This window comes from Anopheles merus, chromosome 3R (assembly GCF_017562075.2).
Source record: "Anopheles merus strain MAF chromosome 3R, AmerM5.1, whole genome shotgun sequence".
NCBI classification, from domain to species: domain Eukaryota; kingdom Metazoa; phylum Arthropoda; class Insecta; order Diptera; family Culicidae; genus Anopheles; species Anopheles merus.
Window position 1 is genome coordinate 985,119 of NC_054084.1, and position 20,040 is coordinate 1,005,158.

At 46.6% G+C, this 20,040-nt stretch overlaps 1 protein-coding gene across 5 annotated transcripts in view; it reads right to left on the reverse strand.

Annotated features, from left to right (window-relative positions):
* The window catches only part of LOC121596128 (protein madd-4), a 119,781-nt gene that overhangs the window by 14,833 nt on the left and 84,908 nt on the right, over positions 1-20,040 (reverse strand). For all 5 annotated transcript variants that reach the window (XM_041920802.1, XM_041920801.1, XM_041920800.1 and 2 more), the window contains exons 4-10: positions 16,638-16,760; positions 16,020-16,172; positions 15,761-15,888; positions 12,705-12,876; positions 3,358-3,502; positions 1,853-1,982; positions 1,561-1,759 (exon numbers count right to left, since the gene is read on the reverse strand). In XM_041920802.1, coding sequence (XP_041776736.1) covers positions 1,561-1,759; positions 1,853-1,982; positions 3,358-3,502; positions 12,705-12,876; positions 15,761-15,888; positions 16,020-16,172; positions 16,638-16,760 — 1,050 coding nt within the window. The remainder of the gene's footprint in view (positions 1-1,560; positions 1,760-1,852; positions 1,983-3,357; positions 3,503-12,704; positions 12,877-15,760; positions 15,889-16,019; positions 16,173-16,637; positions 16,761-20,040) is intronic.

A 20,040-nucleotide genomic window follows, 5' to 3' on the forward strand; every position in this document is an offset into this window, starting at 1 on the left:
TGAACACGGTTGGGGAAAAGGGAACATATTTCCCGCAGCACGTGTACGTGTGTGAGTGGGTGTGGTACAGGAGGAGCCGAGTTTGTGCAGATGATTTGTGTTGTTGGTTGTGGTGTTTTCCGTGCTAATGTGTTGAGATACTGTACTGGGACGGGATATTAATGTTATGGGTTAGTGTCTTCCGCCACGGAAGGCTAGTTTATTGTATTGCTGAAGAAGTTTCCAAGAAGTTATTGGGCCAAACGTTGTTACAGCAATTGGTGAGAATGTTCATAAGCAAACGTGTAACAATGTCGCAAGGATTTGCGATGGATTCAACTGCGTTTGTGCTGGAAATCTGTTGCAAAGAATTTGTAAAGTGTACTAAAAGCATATTGAGAAAAGCTCAGACTGTGTTTTACAGGAAACGCTTTCGATTTTGAATTTTCGTCTTTGGTTTTCAGCAGGTGGTAAACAATACATTGGACGAATGTGTGAACAACCATTCCTGGAATGTGGGCACCACATGGCAGCTGCAATATGTAACATGCAAACTGAACAGGAAATATTTTATTCTGAGAATGTTCCAATTTTCTGACCCACTCCAGACCCTACTCCCCTCGACCTTGGGCTGCCACTTCAGCGCAGCGGGAACAATAACGCCACTGCTAATTGCAGCACACTTCAATGGATCGTTCCCATTATTGATGGGTTTGTCGTTTGTGTTGTACGGACATTAAGCATGCCATTATACTACCAGCTGCATATCATCATCATAAAGCGAGCCAGCGAATGGCGGCCAACACTTCCCGCAGCTGCATTGCCGGCCGGTTGGTGAAGCCAACTTTTGCCCCATAAAACATTCTTCAGTAAAACAATTTCCCTATTGCGATGTGCGACACGACTTGGCGCAGACCCACACGTCCCACCACCGCCCCATCCCCATACAGCATCATGAGTACCGAAGCAATGGTGAATGATAAATTTGGACCGCGATTGGAATGGTGGCGACGACGGCGGCCGAATGAATGCAAGCGGTTGACAACTCGGCAGCGAATGTGCATTCGTCGCGGCTGGGAGATGGATTGCCGGAGCGTCTGGCCACCGAAAAATGGCGTTGCCAATCGTAACGCGCTCAGTGGAGCCGACGATTAATGGCTAATTACTGGAAGGATGGTGTGGTGTTTTATGGTGGCTGGCTTCGTCGATGGATGCGTCGCTGGTGCATTTGTTACACCGCAGGCAATAAAATGTATATAGCCCTCACTGTTCCAGCGCGGGCAGAGAGTCGTTATATGAGCAGCCCAGGAAGTATTCTGCCTGCATTCAGACATACACACTGATGCATTTGTTTTACATGCAGTAACGGAAGAAAATCTTCCTTCCGGAACCGACAGGACCGGCCGGGGTTTTACTGTACAGTCGTCCTGATTTGAGGCGAGGCAACTCACGTGGCAAGGGTTTTTAAAATGAAAAACTTACTCATTACCGCAGTACTGTGCAAGTGGTCCTCAACAGAAAAATGGGACAACGCCCAAATGCGTCCAATAAATATGGCTAACTGTGAAGAACGACACTTACCCCACTCCATTCGCCGACGACCCACTTGGGACATTCTTGGACGTTGCAGGGTTCCTGATTTTTCGGTCTCACTCCACGGCAAGCCTCGTCCGGTACCTTGTTCTTGGCGCCATTGCTTTCCTCCGCACAGACCACCACCCGTTCGCGGATGCCACCGCCGCACGGTTTCGAGCAGGATCGCCAGTCGTCCGTCACCCATCTGGCGGAAGATAGACGATTAAATTGACATTAAAGATTAACCAAAAAAAGGGGGAAAAAAGACGTAGTAAGTCGCAGTTTTGGCTTTACTCACTTCGGTGGGCAGAGATGGGTATTGCACTGGACGACGGTGGGCTCCGGGCGGGAGGAAGCGTTGCAGAGTGACTCCTCCACATCCACGCCGGTCACGCGGTTCCGGCAGGTCGGCATGGCCATCTTGTAACCTACGAATGGGCGAAGTACAAGCAGCGTTTAAGTACTGATTATTACAAGGAAATGCAAATTGTCGCCCGTTCAAAAGGTAGATGAATTGATGTAAATATAATTAAATGATGTTTTCCCCGGTATCGAGAACTCTGTCGCCTTCCCCACTGAGAGCCTTCAATTTGCATCTGCTTCAAAGGATTTGTCATTACTTGGTCGTCATTTCACGTTCTTCAAAGGAAAACGGCGTCCCGGCCACAACCCAGCCATAGTGTGTGTGTGGGATGGGATAAAAGGATGATATTTTGGTTTTAATTTCCGTTGTACGCCTTTGATGCTGTGCCCGTGCCGGTGCGATTTGAAGTGATTGAATTTCTTGCGCAAACACCGTTTCGGTGATATTTTTAGTCTAATACCTTAAGCTCTTTTTCCTCAATCCTTCGTTTTTTATCGGTTGGGCCGGGTGGAAAGCATTTCTGGTTTGAGCTGGTTGTTGTCTTTGTATGTGTGAAAAAATTCTTTTATTTGGTATCCGGAGTGTGGGTGTCTGGATCAAAGCTTCTGCTTCAATGACGACAACGCGAGTGCTTTAAGCGAGACAAGTAACTCACAACCGTATCGATAGACTGAGAGAGAGAGAAAAGGCTCAAGATGCGTTCCGGGAAAAAATGTCATCAATCGAATAGATCATTATTTTACTTGACAACGTAATCTCGGTATCGATATGGCACTGTTGGTAACCGGCGGCAAGAAGCGAGTGGGAAGAACCGTCTGTCAGATCGAATTCTATTGTCGTATTGTGGCGTGTTTGTGTTTGTGTGTGTGTGATAGGCAGTTTATGGCGTGTGGAGTTTCGATTCGAATCAGTTGAGAAACAGACCGGAAGAATGTGAAAGAACGATGAAGTTCTAGCGAAACAGATGATACTAAGACAGCTCTTGACGAACACTGTCATGCTGGAGCCTTGAGCTGTTGAATCAAAATGAGCTCACCCAGTGGTTCACGCCGTTCAAGCTGTTAGGCCGGGGTTTTGCAGGAAAATCGGACCATTATTAGGAGAATCATACGGATATAATTATGTAGAGTTCCAATGTAAAAGGTATTGTTTTCTGAAAATTACTGACATACGTGTAGCCTTCAAACGAATTCGTTCGAATCTCTGCTTAACACTGAAAAGCACACGACTGGCACCAGCTTTAGATCAGATTCACATCTCTAATGAAGACATTTACTTCGACCGACGTCTGACATTGAAACCCCGCCGAGCTTACCAGGAAATAGAAACCCATACGTATTAAATTCTCTTTTCTGTACCTCCGTACCCCTTAGCCAAGGGCAGCCAGAATTCATTCCAGTCACATCGGCCACAAACAGAACAGTTCGAGCGATACTTACCACCTCCACAGGTTACGGAGCACAGTGACATGGGTGCAATTTCCCACTGGTAGAGTGGCTGCGTACAGGACGTTCCATCGCCACCGCACACACCGCACACATCGATCTTCTTCGTCGAGCCAATCTTAAGGTCGCATCCAACGCGCTGCAAGTGAAATAAGCAAAAAGCATGTGGTGAATGTTTTGGTGGCGGGGTAGCAGCAAGGAAAGTGTCTTCTCCAACATCCGTACACAATCGCAGCTAGTCGCCCATCGAACGAGGAAATTATACGAAGAGGATGGTGTATTAAAACAAAACAAACTCCTGCCAGCAAAACGTAGACGACAGCAGCGCGCGCCTAGGTGAAGAGATGTCATCATTTTCTTCCCAGATGACGACCATCAATGGGAGGGCAAAGCAAAAGAGGCGATGAAAAATTCATGTCACCTAGGATAAATCAGGCACGTTGCTCTCGCCCATATCTTGTTCCCTGCATCGTAGTACCTGTGCGGCAAAGGTTGATGATTATTGAAGGAAACACTTAGTGCCGAGGCAGCATGCTCATCAGCTTCCGTACGACGAGCACACCGTCAGTCGTCGAGATCGTGGGGATAGAAAATCGTAGCACCACCATCGCCGTCGCAGTGCTCTAAATTGGCTTGAGCCGGCTTACGCCGTAGGTGACATTGGATTTTCTTGTTCACGGTGGTGTGTTCCGTTTAGGTTTCGCGGGCGCTTTCGTGAAACCATCGACTTCTTCCGGGCTTCCGGGCTACAACGCAGCTGCAGCGGAAGATGAACTTTTGAGTGACAGTGGTGATGCTTTTCGGTTGCATATTCTACTTCATCAGGCGCATGATGTAATCGGTGCATTACAGTGTGCGGTTTTCGTGAGCAAGGACGATGTTTGAAAGAGAAAGAGAGAGAGAGAGATTCTTAAGGGCGCAGAGCGGGGGGCATACATAGAAATCGACTTTTACCGACAGGGGCTTTAGCAATGGTAGCAACGGCGATGATGGAGAAGTTGAGCTAATGCTGCTAGGGCTGGGAAGTAAATTTGCATGTACCCAGGCGAGGGAGCATCAATCAATGCATATCAAAATCATGAATATTTGAACTTTTGCTTTTGGAACACTTTGTCCGTCCTACGGGATTGGGAAGGGAAGAGAGTTGCAAGGGCATGAATGTAAGTGTGTTTGATGTGTTCACAGCTGACAACAGAAGTGCTCGTGTTGTTCGAATGGGAGGTTGAGTATGTTTTGATGAAGTATTTGTTATTTTTTCATCCATCGCTGATTATGCCATACATACATTCATAAACGAAGTCTACGGAGGATTTATATTTGTTCAATTTTAAAATTCATAGGTAACAATTCTTGGAATTATTACCATGTTAACATGATGCATGTAAAATGTAATAGAAAACAAACACAAAATCAATTAAAAAAGCCTAGTGTCATTGCACTCGTCGCTTTGTATGAATTGGTTTTCATTATGAATAGTAAACAGCACACGGTGTGTATTTATAATTACAAATAGCTATCTACGTTCTAGTTGGACAACAAAATACAGATAAGATCCTTTGTTGTGATTCAAATTCACTGGATGGAACCGAAGAGTTCAAATTATTGACTATAAGTAGATTTAGTCATCAACTAAGCTTATTCTGGAGAGACCTTTACTTCAAAATTCGTTCAAAATTAACATTTAGATATACTTTTCAATTGCTTATGCACTATATGGAATTTTGCACGATGCTTGTGGTGTAGTTTTTCCCGAGAGCACATACAAAAGGAAAATTTTCTCCCTTTGGTTGAGGATGCCATTTATGATCCTTGTCGTTTCCGGGGGAAAAAATTGTGTATTTTTGGCTCACCGCAAAACGCACACCAAACTGAGACACTTTCCAGCTCACATGTACGTATTCTTTTTTCAAATATTTCCTTCACACCGCAAACATGCGGTCCAAAAATAGAGCAAAATGACAGCTCACGTTGGTAGGAATAAAAATCGTTATCTACAAACATTGCTGTACACTCGAATCAATAACAAACTCGGGTGCAGGTGCAGGTGTAGGTAAGGAAATGATAGGAATAATCGAAATCAATGCTTTAATTCAATTTCGGGAAAAACAGCCTTTATCGGGACTTGTTTGACCGTGGTTTCCGGTGTGCGTTGGCGTTTAAATATTCATTGCATAAAAACGAATTCCGAGTAATGGAATGGCAATGGGACACAGGAAAGCCGATGATGAGCGTAGGCTCGATAGATGGCGGGAGACAGTGCAGGCGGTAGGGAAAACTTTGCTCCAAACAAAATGTGCGATTCGAACACCGTTGAGCAAATGTTTGTTCGAGAGGTAACGCACTAAATGAAGTAGCTTTGCCACTGTAGCAGGGAGCAACATTTTCTTTAGCCGCGGTTGTGTGAGCACCATGCCCGAAGGAAACTCAGCCAGGGAAAGGAATAAATAAATTGCACTTTTCAAGGTGTTATACTTAGCCTTCCAGCAGATGCCGATCCCGGGCAGGTTTCCCGATTCCGTTACAGCAACTTTTCCGCGAAAGTTTTGCGTTTGCCACTTGCACACCCGCCTCTTCCGGTCCGAAAAAAGAAACGGGATGGAAAATATCGCGAACACAACGCACTGCCGGGCGTTTGGGAAAAGCTTTTGCACTGCTCGATTTCTCTCGACTAGCTGGAGGCGACTTGTGGCACGTTTGGTATTTGTTTTTCCACGCAATCTTTTGCAACAAAGCGGGAAACGGATGGGTTGAGAAAGGGAAGGCCTAGCAGGGGAGGAAAAGTTTTCCAGTAAATTACACCAAACAGCGTACCGGCAGCATCCGCGTCGGTTCGTAATCGTGCGTTTTTTTCCTGGGAAACGTTTGTGCGTGCTTCTTACGATCGGAAAGGGTGAAACTCTCTCTCTCTTTCGCTCCTTGTGTGCAAGCGATTCAAGTGCGGCAGTCCCACACGGTATTTCGCGGTTGCTTTTTTGACGGTTGAACCGGAACACCCGTCGCGTGGAAGGATTCGGGATGAAGCACGCAGCAAACAAGGGCTTGTCGATGCTTCGTCTCCGAAATGTTCCGCCAAACTCTACAAATCGGTGCTTCTCGTGGGAGGAGTTGTTTTATTTGTCAAATAATGACTCGGCTGCTGGAGGGAAAGTTTTTCACTTTTGTCACACGCAACAGGGGCGGGTGTGAGATCGTGACCGTGATTTGTCCCGTAAAATCTTTGGGAAGTGGAGTGTTTCTATGATTTAGGATTTTTCTTCTTTAATCGGAAGCGTGAAACTGGAAGTTGGTCAAGTGTTTAAATAAGTGTGATTGCAACGATTAATAGAGAAAGAGAGACGATAAAAAGGAAAAGTTCAATGGGCATGCGTTATATGTCTATAAATGAGCGGCTTCATCAAATAATGTGTGGAATCCTTGGATATACTTTATGCTTAAAAGCTTTTCTTCTCGTCACTCTTTATCCAATTTTCAAATTAAACAAACAAGAAAAAAATTGTTTCAGTATTTGTTGCAAGAAGCCTCTGTGAAAAGGGTTGCACTCACCATCACCAACGTATCCAAAAAAACCTCCCCGCATCTAGATTGGTTTCAAATGAAGTGAGGAAAATTTTCGCATCAAATATTTACCAGCCAAGTTTTCCAATTTTCGCTGATAAACACACGCAGCAAACATGGTGTGCTCTTGAACACAAGAGAGCGCGTGTAAAATGGCTCCAAAGAGAAAGAAAAAGCACGCATGAAAAACACACACACACATACACAAAAGCATCCCCACCAGAGTAAGTTAAAAGTTTTTCTTTTTTAAGCCAACTTTCTCCCTGGTCAGGATGTACACCAATATTCAGGTACAAAAATAAACCACATCCTGTTGGGGAAGCTAACACGGTTGGCATTTGACTAGAGATTGGAGGTGGTTCAAGGCTACAGAGCTTGGAAGGGTTTAAGCATCGTTCGGTGTAATTACTAGGTGGAAAAGGTCAACGAGGGTTCGCTGTGAGTGAGAACAGTTTAGTCATAGTTTATTATTATATAAAATTCATATTTTATTCTAGAAATGTTTCGATGTTTTGCTCTTGTTTGGGTAAACAAATCAACGATGAACATGTTCGATCAACACAGACACACACGCGCCCGGCTGCTCAAGATATGCTATATGCCGATACAACAAAAGTTCCATTTAAAAACAAAATGAAAGCTTTATGACTATGCCTCATTCAAATGTATTTATGCTACATTTGTTTTCTAATTTTCTTCCCAACCCATTTCAGCCACAGTAAAGAGCAACGCACGCCAGCTACCAATCAGACCGCTCTCGGAAAGCGCAATTTTAATAGCACACAGGCTATGAGCTGTCGTGTCGCGGCTTTTCTGCCACCCGGTGGTGCCGTTTACGCAATTCCACTAATTTGTGCGTCATTAAAAAACCGAATACAAATTACCGTCTGCGGCTGGCACGACGCAGGAGAGAGAGAAAAACTGCCAACTCATTCCCTTCCTTCTCCCTTCACTCCTCGTACACAGCCTGAAGTTTCCTTTTAAATAATAGTTTTTGTATTAATAATTCATCGAGACGTTTTATTAGCTGTATAATGTTACATAAGGACACGCCGTTATGAAGCTGTGGTATGTTCTGCGCGCGTGTGTGAGTCCCTGTGTGTGATATGTTCTCTGCTGTGGTTCTCGATAAAGCACAGCATGTAGAAAACAGACCACAAATGGAACAAAAACGGCCTCCCGTTCCCTCTCACACAAGCCTGTCCGGGCTGCAAAAACGTCGGGCCTCGGTTTATTCATCGTCCTGTACAACTCCCCCTCCGCACCATGAATTCCACCCCGAGCAGAATCGATCAATCATTGAGGGTTGCCATTTGTTTTGGACGCATATTCGATCAGGCAGCCCAATAACAATCATGTAATCATAGACCATGGGGCGACGGGTTTCCTTTCCCATTAAACCACATGCTCCCCAGTGCAGGAGCGGATTCGGATGGATTTTGTTTTAGCTTCGTCTCGCTTCCGCGTGCAAAATCTCCCAAGACCGATGCGTTGTGCGATGTGTCTAGCTGCCGCACCAACAAGGGAAAGGCTACTTGAAGGGTCTGGCGTACCACTTGATCCTGAAACTGATAATGGACAATCTGTTTTCACATCGGCCCCGACATCGGCTTAGGTCAGCAGCAGTGCCATGGGGCTGCCGTAGGCTGTCATCTTCCGGTACGTTCTGCCGGGACATTGTCCGTACGGGGCTTTATGCGTTTGACCTTTTTTCCCTTGCACCGACCCGGGGCATGTGGTCTAATCGTTTAATGATTCAATCTCCTTCCCAGCAATCGGCAGCATCGGCAGCAGCGGAGTAGACACCAGCAGTAGCATCACGTTCCGGTGCTTTTAAGCGAACGGAATTAGGTACCTACAGTCGTCCAGAGGGAAGACCGGAGAGCTCGGACGTACGTGTGTCTGGTGCTGTCTTGTTGGAGGTTTCCCGTCGGTATCATTTTTCTTTTCTGTGGTTCATAGCGACAAGCGACGAAGACTAGAGAAGGGAACGAGTGTATGGGCGCATGAGGTCAAATAGAAGAGACCATCTTCATCGTCTTAAAGCTTCTTATGTATGCATGTGGCTGTTTGTGTGTATGTGCTGCTGTAATCAAATCTATATTCAAATGAAGACATGAGGCCACTTTTTGTGCTTTTCGCTTCGGTTTTAGCGGCAGTTGTAAGGACGATAAGCGGCGCTGACGCTAGCCCCATTGCTCATTTCGACAAAATTGATGATAATATTGATAGAGCAGAACATCCTTACAAAGCTTGAACCACACCTTGGCCGGGGTGTTTAATACGCAAAGCGTACGCTGCTTTCAATGCTCCAAAAACTTCAACCAAAGATTCGCCGTGTATTTCCCCGAGACTCGCCCGTTGCTAGAACTATTTGCGCCCGGGAGCGTAATAAATTATTGCCAAATTTAATTTCACCCCAATTATCATCCAATTTCGGCTGAGGCATTCGTGATGGTTTCGGGCTGGTTATGTCTTCCTGATGGCTTTTGCTACGCTTCTGGAGGAAACAAACGGAAAGCTGGAGAGTACAGTGCTGCTTCAATTCGGGGCATCCGTTCACCTATCTTACGACGCAAAAGATAGCAAAGATTCCTGCACCCGATGTGAACCGGAGAATAGTTCGGGTTGGGGGTTTTTATGGAGAATCTTGGAAGCTGGAGCGGGGGTAAAGTAGCTATTACGAAGCGTTTCATCTATTTCTGCTCCTCGGAGGTTCGGGGCTCGAGGGCTCATCCCTTAGCGTTGATCTCATCAACGTATGGGTTTATCTACGCTTTAGCAAAATTATTATCACCTTGGTGAGCCAACCATGTTAGTGTGTGTGTATGGGAAGGCTTGATTTTCTCTTTTGCTGTTCGGTGCTTGAGCTCAACCATTCGCTTGTAAAAGAGCACACTAAATGCCCCCAGAAGGTTGCGTAGAGGATGCCCCGGGAGCAGTCAGAATGGACCATTGTGCTTGTGCTTTAGTAACAGAATCATCCGCTGTGCCAAGGAGCAAATAGGGAAGGCGGGGCACGGTTTCGACCTTGGGTCACATAAACTATGAAGAAAAGTGGTGTGTTTGTGTGCGTGGTCCAACCATGTACTATCCTGTTTTCCATTTCCTTCAGCGTTTTGATGCTGCTTAACAGTCCAAGCGATTGACGATTTGTACCAGCTAAATAAGGGCTGCGGAGGGAGTGAAGATCTGCACCAAAAACCACAGTCTAATCCGAAAAAAAGGCGGTAGCAAAAGCTGGTGCAAAGAAGCGGATGCTCGTGATTGTAGCACACAGCAGTGAGCCACACAGGAAAAAGGTTCCATGTTCCATGTGGGTGCCATTCAAAAAAAAAAACGCAGCAAAACTCTTGTAACATATTCAGTGCCGTAAAGCTGCGTCCATATTTTATGGCCCTTGCTTATTTGCATCATACATTCTACCCCCGGAGAGCCACGCCGTTTCGAACAAGCATCGACAGAAACGAGAGGGGAAAAAGGCCAACTAAACGCGTCAAATGCATACGGCCGGCGTAGTTGGGCAAAGAGTTTTACATCGAGTTTTTGTGGTCTCTGCTCTATTCCATATGCAAGCAGTCCGGTTTATGGATAGCGCAGTGATGAACACAGTCAAAGTAAAGGCCGGGAAAAAAGCATGAAACGAAGGTTTTATTATTGCTTGACGGATGTTGTGGTTTTATTAAAAAGCAACTACACGCAACCGATGCTCGTGCGTTTATGGCGAAAGAAAGCTTTGCTGTTGGGATTGATGAAGTTTATCTGATTTTTCCCCCAAGAGCTGTTTGTGTTTGTGCGACGGAAAGTATTTTGGCTGTCAGAATAAAACTCTTATTTTTCGATGGAATTTTTAAACGGTTTGTGCATAATTAGTTTTAAGGCAAAAAAAACTCTTTATACACAGAAATGTAACTGACATTAAGTAATTTCTCGAATCAATTAATTATTGGCCTATTTTTAGCTCGCTCTAGTGCCCACCAGGCCCTTTATCTTCCGAGCTAGAGTCAATTAACGCCTTGCTACATTTCACAAAAGTGCATCGGGTAGAGTGGAAATAAATGAAAGCTTTGCACCTCACCTCATCACACACAACACACACACACAAACGCTCAACGACTTGACGCAGTGAGCCATTTAGAATTCTGTCCATTCCAATTTGGTGTAATTGGGTCATGAACCAACGACTACATGGGTTTGGCTTTTACACTTCGGATTCTCGCTCCGCTGTTACCGTCTTGCAGTGGAAAGCGGATTGTTGCCACCAGCCACAATAGTTGTCCCCGGCAGCTCATCGCTTTCCACCCCACAAAAAGGGGGGGGGGGAAAGAACGATCCGAAAAGAAGACGAGTAGCCAGTGCTGCTGATAAGTGCCATGTGTCTCACAGCTTTGCAACGGAAGAATAGCCGGTTTGCTAGTGTTTTTGTGTAAGGACAGACGACGCCTAAAGTTATACCATTGCTTGCTACACGACGTGCGCACATACACAGCGAGGAGGGGGCATTAGAAAAAAGCGAAACGTTTTGCACATACTGTCGTCACCTTGACTCGGTTGGTCGGTTTCGTGCTGCGGTTACCTCAGGGAAAAACTATCACTCTGCCCCAGGAGGGATGGATGGGAGACAGCAAGCTTTCCACGCCAGCAGCGTATCGAATAAAAGACCCTTTGCCCGGTGCTCTATTCACAGTCGATATTCGATGGAAAACCACACTCCACCCCCTGAGAATGGTGTCGAATGGAACGCTTTTCCATTTTCGGTTCGCACACACATATACACACAGGCATCGTCACATCGTCGGGGTGTAGACATTGTGACGGGGGCTTTGGTGATTGCAGACGTATTGGGGTGTCGTCTTTTGGCTTTCATGTGGTGCGCCAGGGCACGAATAGGCCATCACCTACAGCCTCAATGCCGGCAATATGTTTCGCCGGAAGCCTTTTGTTGCCTAGGGGCATAGGTGAACCGACACCAAGTGTCATCATCATCACCATCATCATCATTATGATCGTCGACTACGTGATCATGTAAATCAAACATTTCATCGAGATGGGCCGGCAATTACGCGGGGAAAAGTCTTGATGGCGCATGTCTTAGGCGTGGACCACAACAATCGGCTTCGATGGCGCACCTTCTTCTTGCTGTAACATGAGCGGGACAGTTTCGTGCATTAATCGAAAAACTTTGCACCATGACAGAACCACTTGACAAAGCAGCACACCCGGGAGCAGTGAAAGGAATGGGAGAGAGAGAGAGAGAGAGAGAGAGGAGAAGTGGAAAGTTGTGGCTTTATTCGTCGCATTGAAAGCTCGTGCCTGGCCTGCAACACAATGTATGCAACACAATACCGAACCAACGGGCGTGGAAATTATTGACCGTAGCAGCTCGATACGGCCGTGCTGGGACGGAGTGCTGCAAGGCTTTCAGCTGGGCGACGATCCTGGTGTGCTCGCTGGGTAAAGTTTTGCCGCACAAAGCGTGCACCAGCTTACATTTCTCCTTACACCTTGAAGTTGAGATTCATGAACCGAGAAGCAAAGCGATGGAATGGAACAACTTTTTGTGAGCCGAGAAACTGAAGAAACTGTTGTAAATCCGTCGCTTCGCTTTTTTGACTGCTTTACATTCTTTCTTACTTCGAGGAGAGCGAGACGAGACGATGGTCCAGGAGAGGGGTTGTCGTCCCACTTTCGTCCCAGATCTGGTAGACCATGATCAGCGGGAATCCGATAAGGTGCGCACTGTGCAGGACACAAGCAGAGAAGCGAGTGGGGATCTTTGCATTTACCTGACACTTTCCCTGGATGCACATGTCGAGACTGCCCGGGCGACATCTGGTACCGTCCTGCACTCGATTGGAGAGCTGCACGATGACGCTCGGTTCGTCGTCACTGATGGGAAAGGAGTCGCCGGCACCGGCCGAATCCGGCATATCCTCCAGCAGGTGCTGAGGTCGGCCCCTGGAACGATTGAAGTGGCAAAGAAAATGTTGTTAAAACAGGTTATATCTCGAACGTGTGAAGCGACACGGACTGGACTGGTGGAAAATGGGAACTGTGTCCACCCCGTTTTTCTCCCCTTTACTGTTTGTCGCCGTTCGGTGCATTAGGCGGATTTGTCGGATTCACCGCCAACGCCAGCAGATCGGATTTATGATGGTCAGCAGCGTAAGCCACGTGCCAGGTGCTGGCCAGAGTGCTAGTGGGGAGCGTCTCCAGATAAAGTTTTGTCGAAACAAGCGAGCACGCTCTATCACGATCGTAGCTCGGGGAGCGAAGATGGTTGTACCAGATTAAACAAAAGAAGCATAAAAGTTGCATTTGCTGAAAGTAAATTCATTAGTTCGTCGTCACCGGTGCTGCAGAGCTGCACTTTAATGATGCTGCAGCAATAGACGACTCCGTCCTGCAGTTTGTCTCATTCGTTCCCGTTTTTTGTGCGCAAGTCGGGCACGCAAGGAAGGAGGGGGGGGGCGAATTTGTAGCGGTGTGGTTTGAGCGATGGAGTAAAGATTGACCAAAGTTTGCCACCCAAGATCAACACGCTGATGGTCTTGTGTTCATTGAAATAAACAAAGTTTCATTGAGTTTGGGTAAGCGCAGTTGGGGTTGGGACTTCGACCGAGCTTTTGAGGGCTGGATGGGGGTGAGATTAAATTCATTTGCATAGTTTAGACTCTTTGCCAAAGTAAAAGTAATCGTTGGTTTGCTCAAAGTCGTTACATGAAGTGGCAAGAGCTTAGCTGGTGCTTCTTTTACAAATGCATGCAGTTGAATGTCTTTCGAATGACGCTAGAGATTTTAGGTTTAATTTTTTTTTAAAGAAATCTTGCTTACTTTTGTCAGTCAGTTATCGTAGTTTAAATACTGCTCACATTTAAAGCGTATTTAACGATAACGAAATACTTAAAGAAATGCAAAAGGGTGACACAATATTTTAAATAAGATATTTTCTTTTATCAAACTAGCTCCAATGCAAGGACGTAAATGTTATGAAATCATATTTCTATTTGCATAATGCTCTTTTTAAGCATCAGACCCGAACATCCTTCTTGAACACCAACAACTTTCCACATTCTCCGTCAAGAATTCAAGCATTTCCAGCCTGCAGGTGGAAGAACATCGGCGTACTCTCCCAAATACCTCCGTGCTGCTGCTATGATCCATCGACTTAATCGACGCTCCACCGCCCAGCATCCCCACACCTTCACATGCATCGAATGCACGCGTGAATAGCTCGTTGAAACGCTGCCTACACAGCATCCTCAGAGACAGCGGGAGAGATTTGCAGCCAGCGGGTGATATATCATTGCCTCTGGAGCGTCTCGGCAAGATAAGAAGGTAGCGAACTCGGCCACATTCCACCGGCGGAGTGTCTTTGATCGAAGCGAGTAAGTTCGAAAAGTTTCTCCCCCGTGTTTCGGGAACCTTGGGCAACCTTGTGAGCACCCGAAGCGTCGCTGGCCGTTTCGCGCGTGAACGTTCTTTCAGCCTCGCTAAACCGAAGCTTAAATCATTCCTCCGCCTGCTGGATGGAACTTTTTACCGGGAAAGTTCATGGTGAATGTCGCTGACGCTGTGGGTGCGCGAGTGGGTGAGCGGAGTGGCAAGCCATCGCTAGCAAGAAATTGAATGTTCTACGCCGCATTCCCGGAAGGATCGATGCTCTTTTATCGGCCAGTTATCGATAGATTCGATGGGATGCCGGAGTGGGGCTAGGTGGTGGGGATGCTAACCCCAATGCCGAGCTCCAGAAATCCCGGAAACGGGTGTGCGCTATTTTTAGCCGAGCGAAAAGCCAAGAACCAACCGAAAAAGGTACGAACATTTGCTTTTAGTGAAGGAGGCAGCCGCACCGGGGGAAGAATAATTGATTTCTGCCAGATGACTGCACGTCGGGATATCGTTTGCCCTGGGTCGGCTCAAAGGATGATAAAAGTTAATTAGCAAGATTGAGTTTGATTGAATTAAGCGCGGAACGGACGGACGGGGAATTTCTTCTCGATCGCATGCGCGATCCAAGATGAAATGGTTCGTTTTAATCTTTCAAACAATTTGTTAATGTGCTGTGTCGGGATGAGTCAGGATCAGGATTTGTGCTTCTAGGGACGGAACAATCAGAATAAAGACGCTAATAGATTGCCCGAAACACAGCGATAAGCATTAAAGCAGGATGCTCTGGACATGGTCTACTTCATGTTTTACAAACTGTGTAAATTTATAAACAATACTTTTATGAGCTCAACAACCTCTTCCGCATGCAGGCTCGGCATTGAAAATTCCAGCGAATTAATTCATTTAATTCTTGCACAATTTCCCTATTTTAAGCTGGCACTTTCACGAGCGATCATAAAAAGGTGCGTCTCGTCCGTGCTGCTCTGGTGCTGCCGGGAACCGTGAAGGCGCGTAAACTGTGACTGCCCCGGCACTGTTTGATACCCCAGTATTACAAGTTATGAGCAGACTGTTGAATTTCATCATCATCTCTTCCCAGAATCGCGCAGATCGTGCCGCTCCTCACATCGTTCTAGCTGCAGCTACTGAGGCATGCTTGGTCGGTGTGCTTTTTATTTTGCTTTCGCAGCTTTTCCGTCACCCGTGCAAACAAGCGTACACGACGTAACTGAGACGTTACAATTCGTCGAAAAATTACGATCTTCGGACGGGCCTCGGTGTGTCGTGGTGGTATCGCCGTTTTTTTTATATTTTCATCTATTGTGCGTTTTTGCTCCCAGAAACGCGGGCAGGCGGACAAGGCTCAATATTTTTTCTTCTAGGAAAAGAGGCGAACGACCCAAAAGCTGTCCATGCGAGCGGCACGGCAGCTGAAAAATCGAGCACTTACCGGCAGGTGAGGGCGCACGGTTCCGAGTAGTCGTAGTGTGGGGTCCACTTCAGCAGCGCACCGTCGTACGGCACGTCATCGTACGCCGAGCATTGGTGGGCGCGGAAATCCTGCTGCTCCGGGCAGGGCTGCGCAGCGTGAAGATTGGGGGGAGAGAGCGAAAAAAGAAGAAAAAAATGAAGATTTATGCTCAATTACAATTATGCACGCTTCGCCAGACTCGCCAGACGATGGACGGGTGTGGGAGTAGCGCTCCTACCTGCATGTTGCAGATTTTATACCGCACCGCGTCTCCTTTGCAGCCGTGGGGTGCGTGACACCGGCGCAGCTGGTACGCAACGCCACCGTCGCACGAACGCGAACAGGTTGACCATTCCGTCCACGATGACCAACCTTGAGCTTTGGCTCGTTTCTGGCAAAACAGACGGTGTAAAGAAAAGTATCGTAAATCGAGTGGAAAATATCGAAGTGATTGAATTCAGTCTTAGTCAGCAGACCGATAAGGACGTTTCATGATGGGAATGTTGATTGATGTATTAAAGAAAAAGTTTACTTTTACTAGTTTTGGTGATAATGGAACAATATGCATGTGTGTTCTACACTTTAAATACGGAAAGGAAAGACAGTTCACAATCGGCTCTTGAATTAAAATCACAGCTCCACTTTGCTGCTCTAGCTAAGAGACACAATCCAAGAAAAGTCCATAACCACTTCGTCGATGTTCAGATAATCGGAAAACTAAATCGACTGTACCAGCTTAAGGACTAATTGCATCTCGATGTGAGGTAAATTGGAGCCACCTTTCCGTACTTCCGAAGCATCTCGGTCTGCATGTGTGTTTTTTTTTTCGGTTCACTTTTCCAAATCACATTCTTACCTGTACCTCCTCGTCGTCCTCATCCTCCAAATCTACGCCCGACGGTGACCAAGTGCTTAGGGTTTCATTCGAACCACCTCGGTTATCTTTGTGTGTTGCCTTGGCCAACGTTAGGATCAGACACTGGAAAGAGAGAAAAAGAGAGCAAAAAATCCGTTATATCGTTAGCAGAAGTTGGCTAGGAACCGTGGCACAATCGAATTGAGGAAAATCAACCTCAACTGCCGGTTGTTGCAATTGCAACACGGAGAAAAATAACAATAAACGGAAGTCGCCGAAGGAAGATGCGGGCGAGGTTCGGGTTGGAGTGGTTGATTGGAAAATAAACTAAATTAATTGATTTTTAAGCTGACAATAATCGAAAATCCTCCACAGCCAGGGCAGCAGCAGCAGCAGCAGCTGCAGAACGTCTGCGAGAACGATTTGCCGTGGCTTGAGCGCTTAATTGACTTCTCATTGATGGGAGCTGTTAATTGAACGCCATCTGCCCGGCTGGCCGTGGAGGACTTCTCATTCGCTTGGCATTAATGTGACATTTCTTACTCGGCACGGGTTGGCACGGGTACTTGATCTTGTTTTTGCTGCTGCCCGCCGGCGGAACGAAGCGGCGAATATAAAGATCGCGCAAAGACACAACGCGCCAAAGCAGCAAAGCCAATGCACTTCCCGGCTTGTTCGGTATTATTGATTCAATATGCACTTCGAGTCGTTGCACCGCACGATTGAGGTTTTGCCCGACTACGGTACGGTACCGCTTTCTTGGGGGCTTTTATGGGGAAGCTTTCTAAGGCAAGCAACAATACCCGGGACATGGCTTGTGTATGCGGCCCGTGCAAGCTAGTGGTGGCCATGCCATCGATAAGCCTCCTCGAGGCTGAAGCATCGAGATTGGCTCGAGTACGGTAGTGCAGTGGCGTGTGGAGTGTAGATGCAGCGAGCGAAATATCAATTATGTGAAAATGGAAGGCTCATGCATGCCGGTGGAGGTGTTAGAAACTTAGAAACGGTCATTCGATCGGTTCTGGCTAATTAAACAATTCCGTGCACTGCTGTAGATGGTGGGGAGGGGGCTAAGATTGCAGACAGCAAGACGGGTGCGTTAAGCTGCTTGTAATTGCATTACATTAGGCGTAGGTATAAATTGCAGTAATGGATGAATGTGGTTTGTCCCTGAACTAGATCGACATAGAATCGGCGAAACTGTTTCCAATAGACTCAAAGGCATCATAGTGAGAAATGATTTGATTGAAATGCACTGGAAAGGAGGGATATTCGTCAGCAAATAAGCATTGAAAATTACAATAAGCAAATAATGTTCTACAGTTTGCAAACTCTCAGGCGTGTTTTATTTGTCCAAACCATACAACATTGATTTTAACAGAGACATACATTCTATCGACGATAAGAATGTCTTGCTCATCTCGTTGTGCAGTACCAACCACGCCATCGGTCCGGATCCACTATCCCAATGGGCAAACAAATTGAAAAGTCTATTTGATATCGAAAGTAGGTGGTTGTGCTCGTTTGCTATGCATCACTTTGCAGATCGTCATTCCCTCGGCGAGCAAACGCCATCAAGCCATGCCACAAAACCATCACCAAATCGAAACAATGACACGTGCAGAAAATCTACCGTAAGCATATTGAAAGAAGTGCATCCGATGGCATTGTTACCTTCCAGCGAGAATCAAGACAAACGGTAAAACTTCTCTGCTTCACCATCGAGAAGGATAAGAGGAATACAACAACACAAGGTAAAAGAACATAAACAACTCGGTTCTTGCGGGTCGTGTTGGGGCAAGCGCGGCGTCGTTACGCTTCGAAGCTGATGGAAAGTGAAGGTCTCGGACGCAAGAGAATCATTTCATCGATCTGTGAGAGCTCTGTGCTAAGCTTGGAGGAAGGCTGGTCGGAAAGGACGGAACCGAAGATACACAATTCAATTATGAGTCCAGTTTCGCTCCAATTGCATCGTTGGGACGTGCCTGGGTATAGGGAAAGCAAAAGTTAGTCCAAGAGTCCCCGATGATGAGGCGATGCCGCTCGGTATCTTGAAATCAATGCAAAAAAGGAAAGCTTGTGCATGCAGCATCTCTGCGGGAAGTATACGGCAAGCCTTTGCGCTGAAGTGGCTTTTTGTTCCGCTTCTTCCTCGGACCCTGCGGGGCTGACCTACAGCTTTGCGAGTACACCTGGTGCTCTTGGCCGGGTGTGCTTGGGATGGCTTGGGCCGGGGCACTCCAATCGATTCCAGAACCAGAAAGCCACAGTGGGAGCAAAAGAGAAATAAAAGCTAACCTTTCCTTTTGCTGTGTGGTGCGATAGGACATGGAATGCTTTGATCCAGCACGCTCGATAAATGGCATTGGCACTTCCGTTTTGGTTGATGTGATTGATACACGTGACAGAGCAACATTCTCTTCTGTACGGCAGGTGTCGGTGGTGCTCGAAGGCGGGCAAGAAGTGCCCAGGTAGCGCACATGTTGTATCCTTTCCGAGGCAGTAAGGCAGGCTACGCTCTTTGCCAGCTGTTGAAGAATGCGGAACCCATCGCAAATGAGGAAAGCATTGGGCTCTCTTGTGTGAAGATACGCTTAGTGGTTATGCTGATAATACTCAGGAACCTATCGGAGTGTGTTGCTACCGGTGCCAATGATGATGATGATGATGATGCAAACAGAAGCATGGATGGAAGGGATGACAGTTAGTTTTCGGTTTAAAGTAGCATCTTCCACCATGAAGGGTTTGTACTGTTCTCGCTGGAATGGCGGTGAAGCTCTACTAAGCTCTAGAGCCTATCCGTAACGATCGATGGATTGTGAAAATCCCTAAAAACGAATTATTCCCATACAACGACAAGCCTCGTCATCCTTGTGCGTCAGGTGCGGATGAAGAATACGTGAAAGCGTTCAATTGCTGGTACCATGATATCTCGATATCCTTTATCGAAACGGGGCTGACTGGAGGCTTGTATGCAAAGGCATCTGAGGGGTTTCGCCGACAACGCTCCACCTGAATCCCGGATGAGCATTGTATTTGCTTGGGACGTAATTTTTGACGCCTCTTCTGTGTGGGCTTTCTGGTGGCATCCGGTCGGATAACTCGCTCTCGAAAGCCTTTGGGGCATGATTTATGATTTTGTAGCAAGTGCCAATGAATGGTGATGAGGTTTTTTTTTGCTTCCCTTTCGCTGCTGCCACTGCTGCTCATCACGCCTGGGTTTGGAATGGCTACAGGGATGGATCGTTTGAATGACCATGGCACCGGTTGACGAAGATGGCGAAGCTGAGTGGCTATTGAATGGAGTTGTGTCGGTTTTCCATCATAACCAACAGCTTTTTTTCTATTTTTTTTCTATTTTCCATCCCGTCCTTCCATTCATTGCAAACTTTATCTGCGCGCT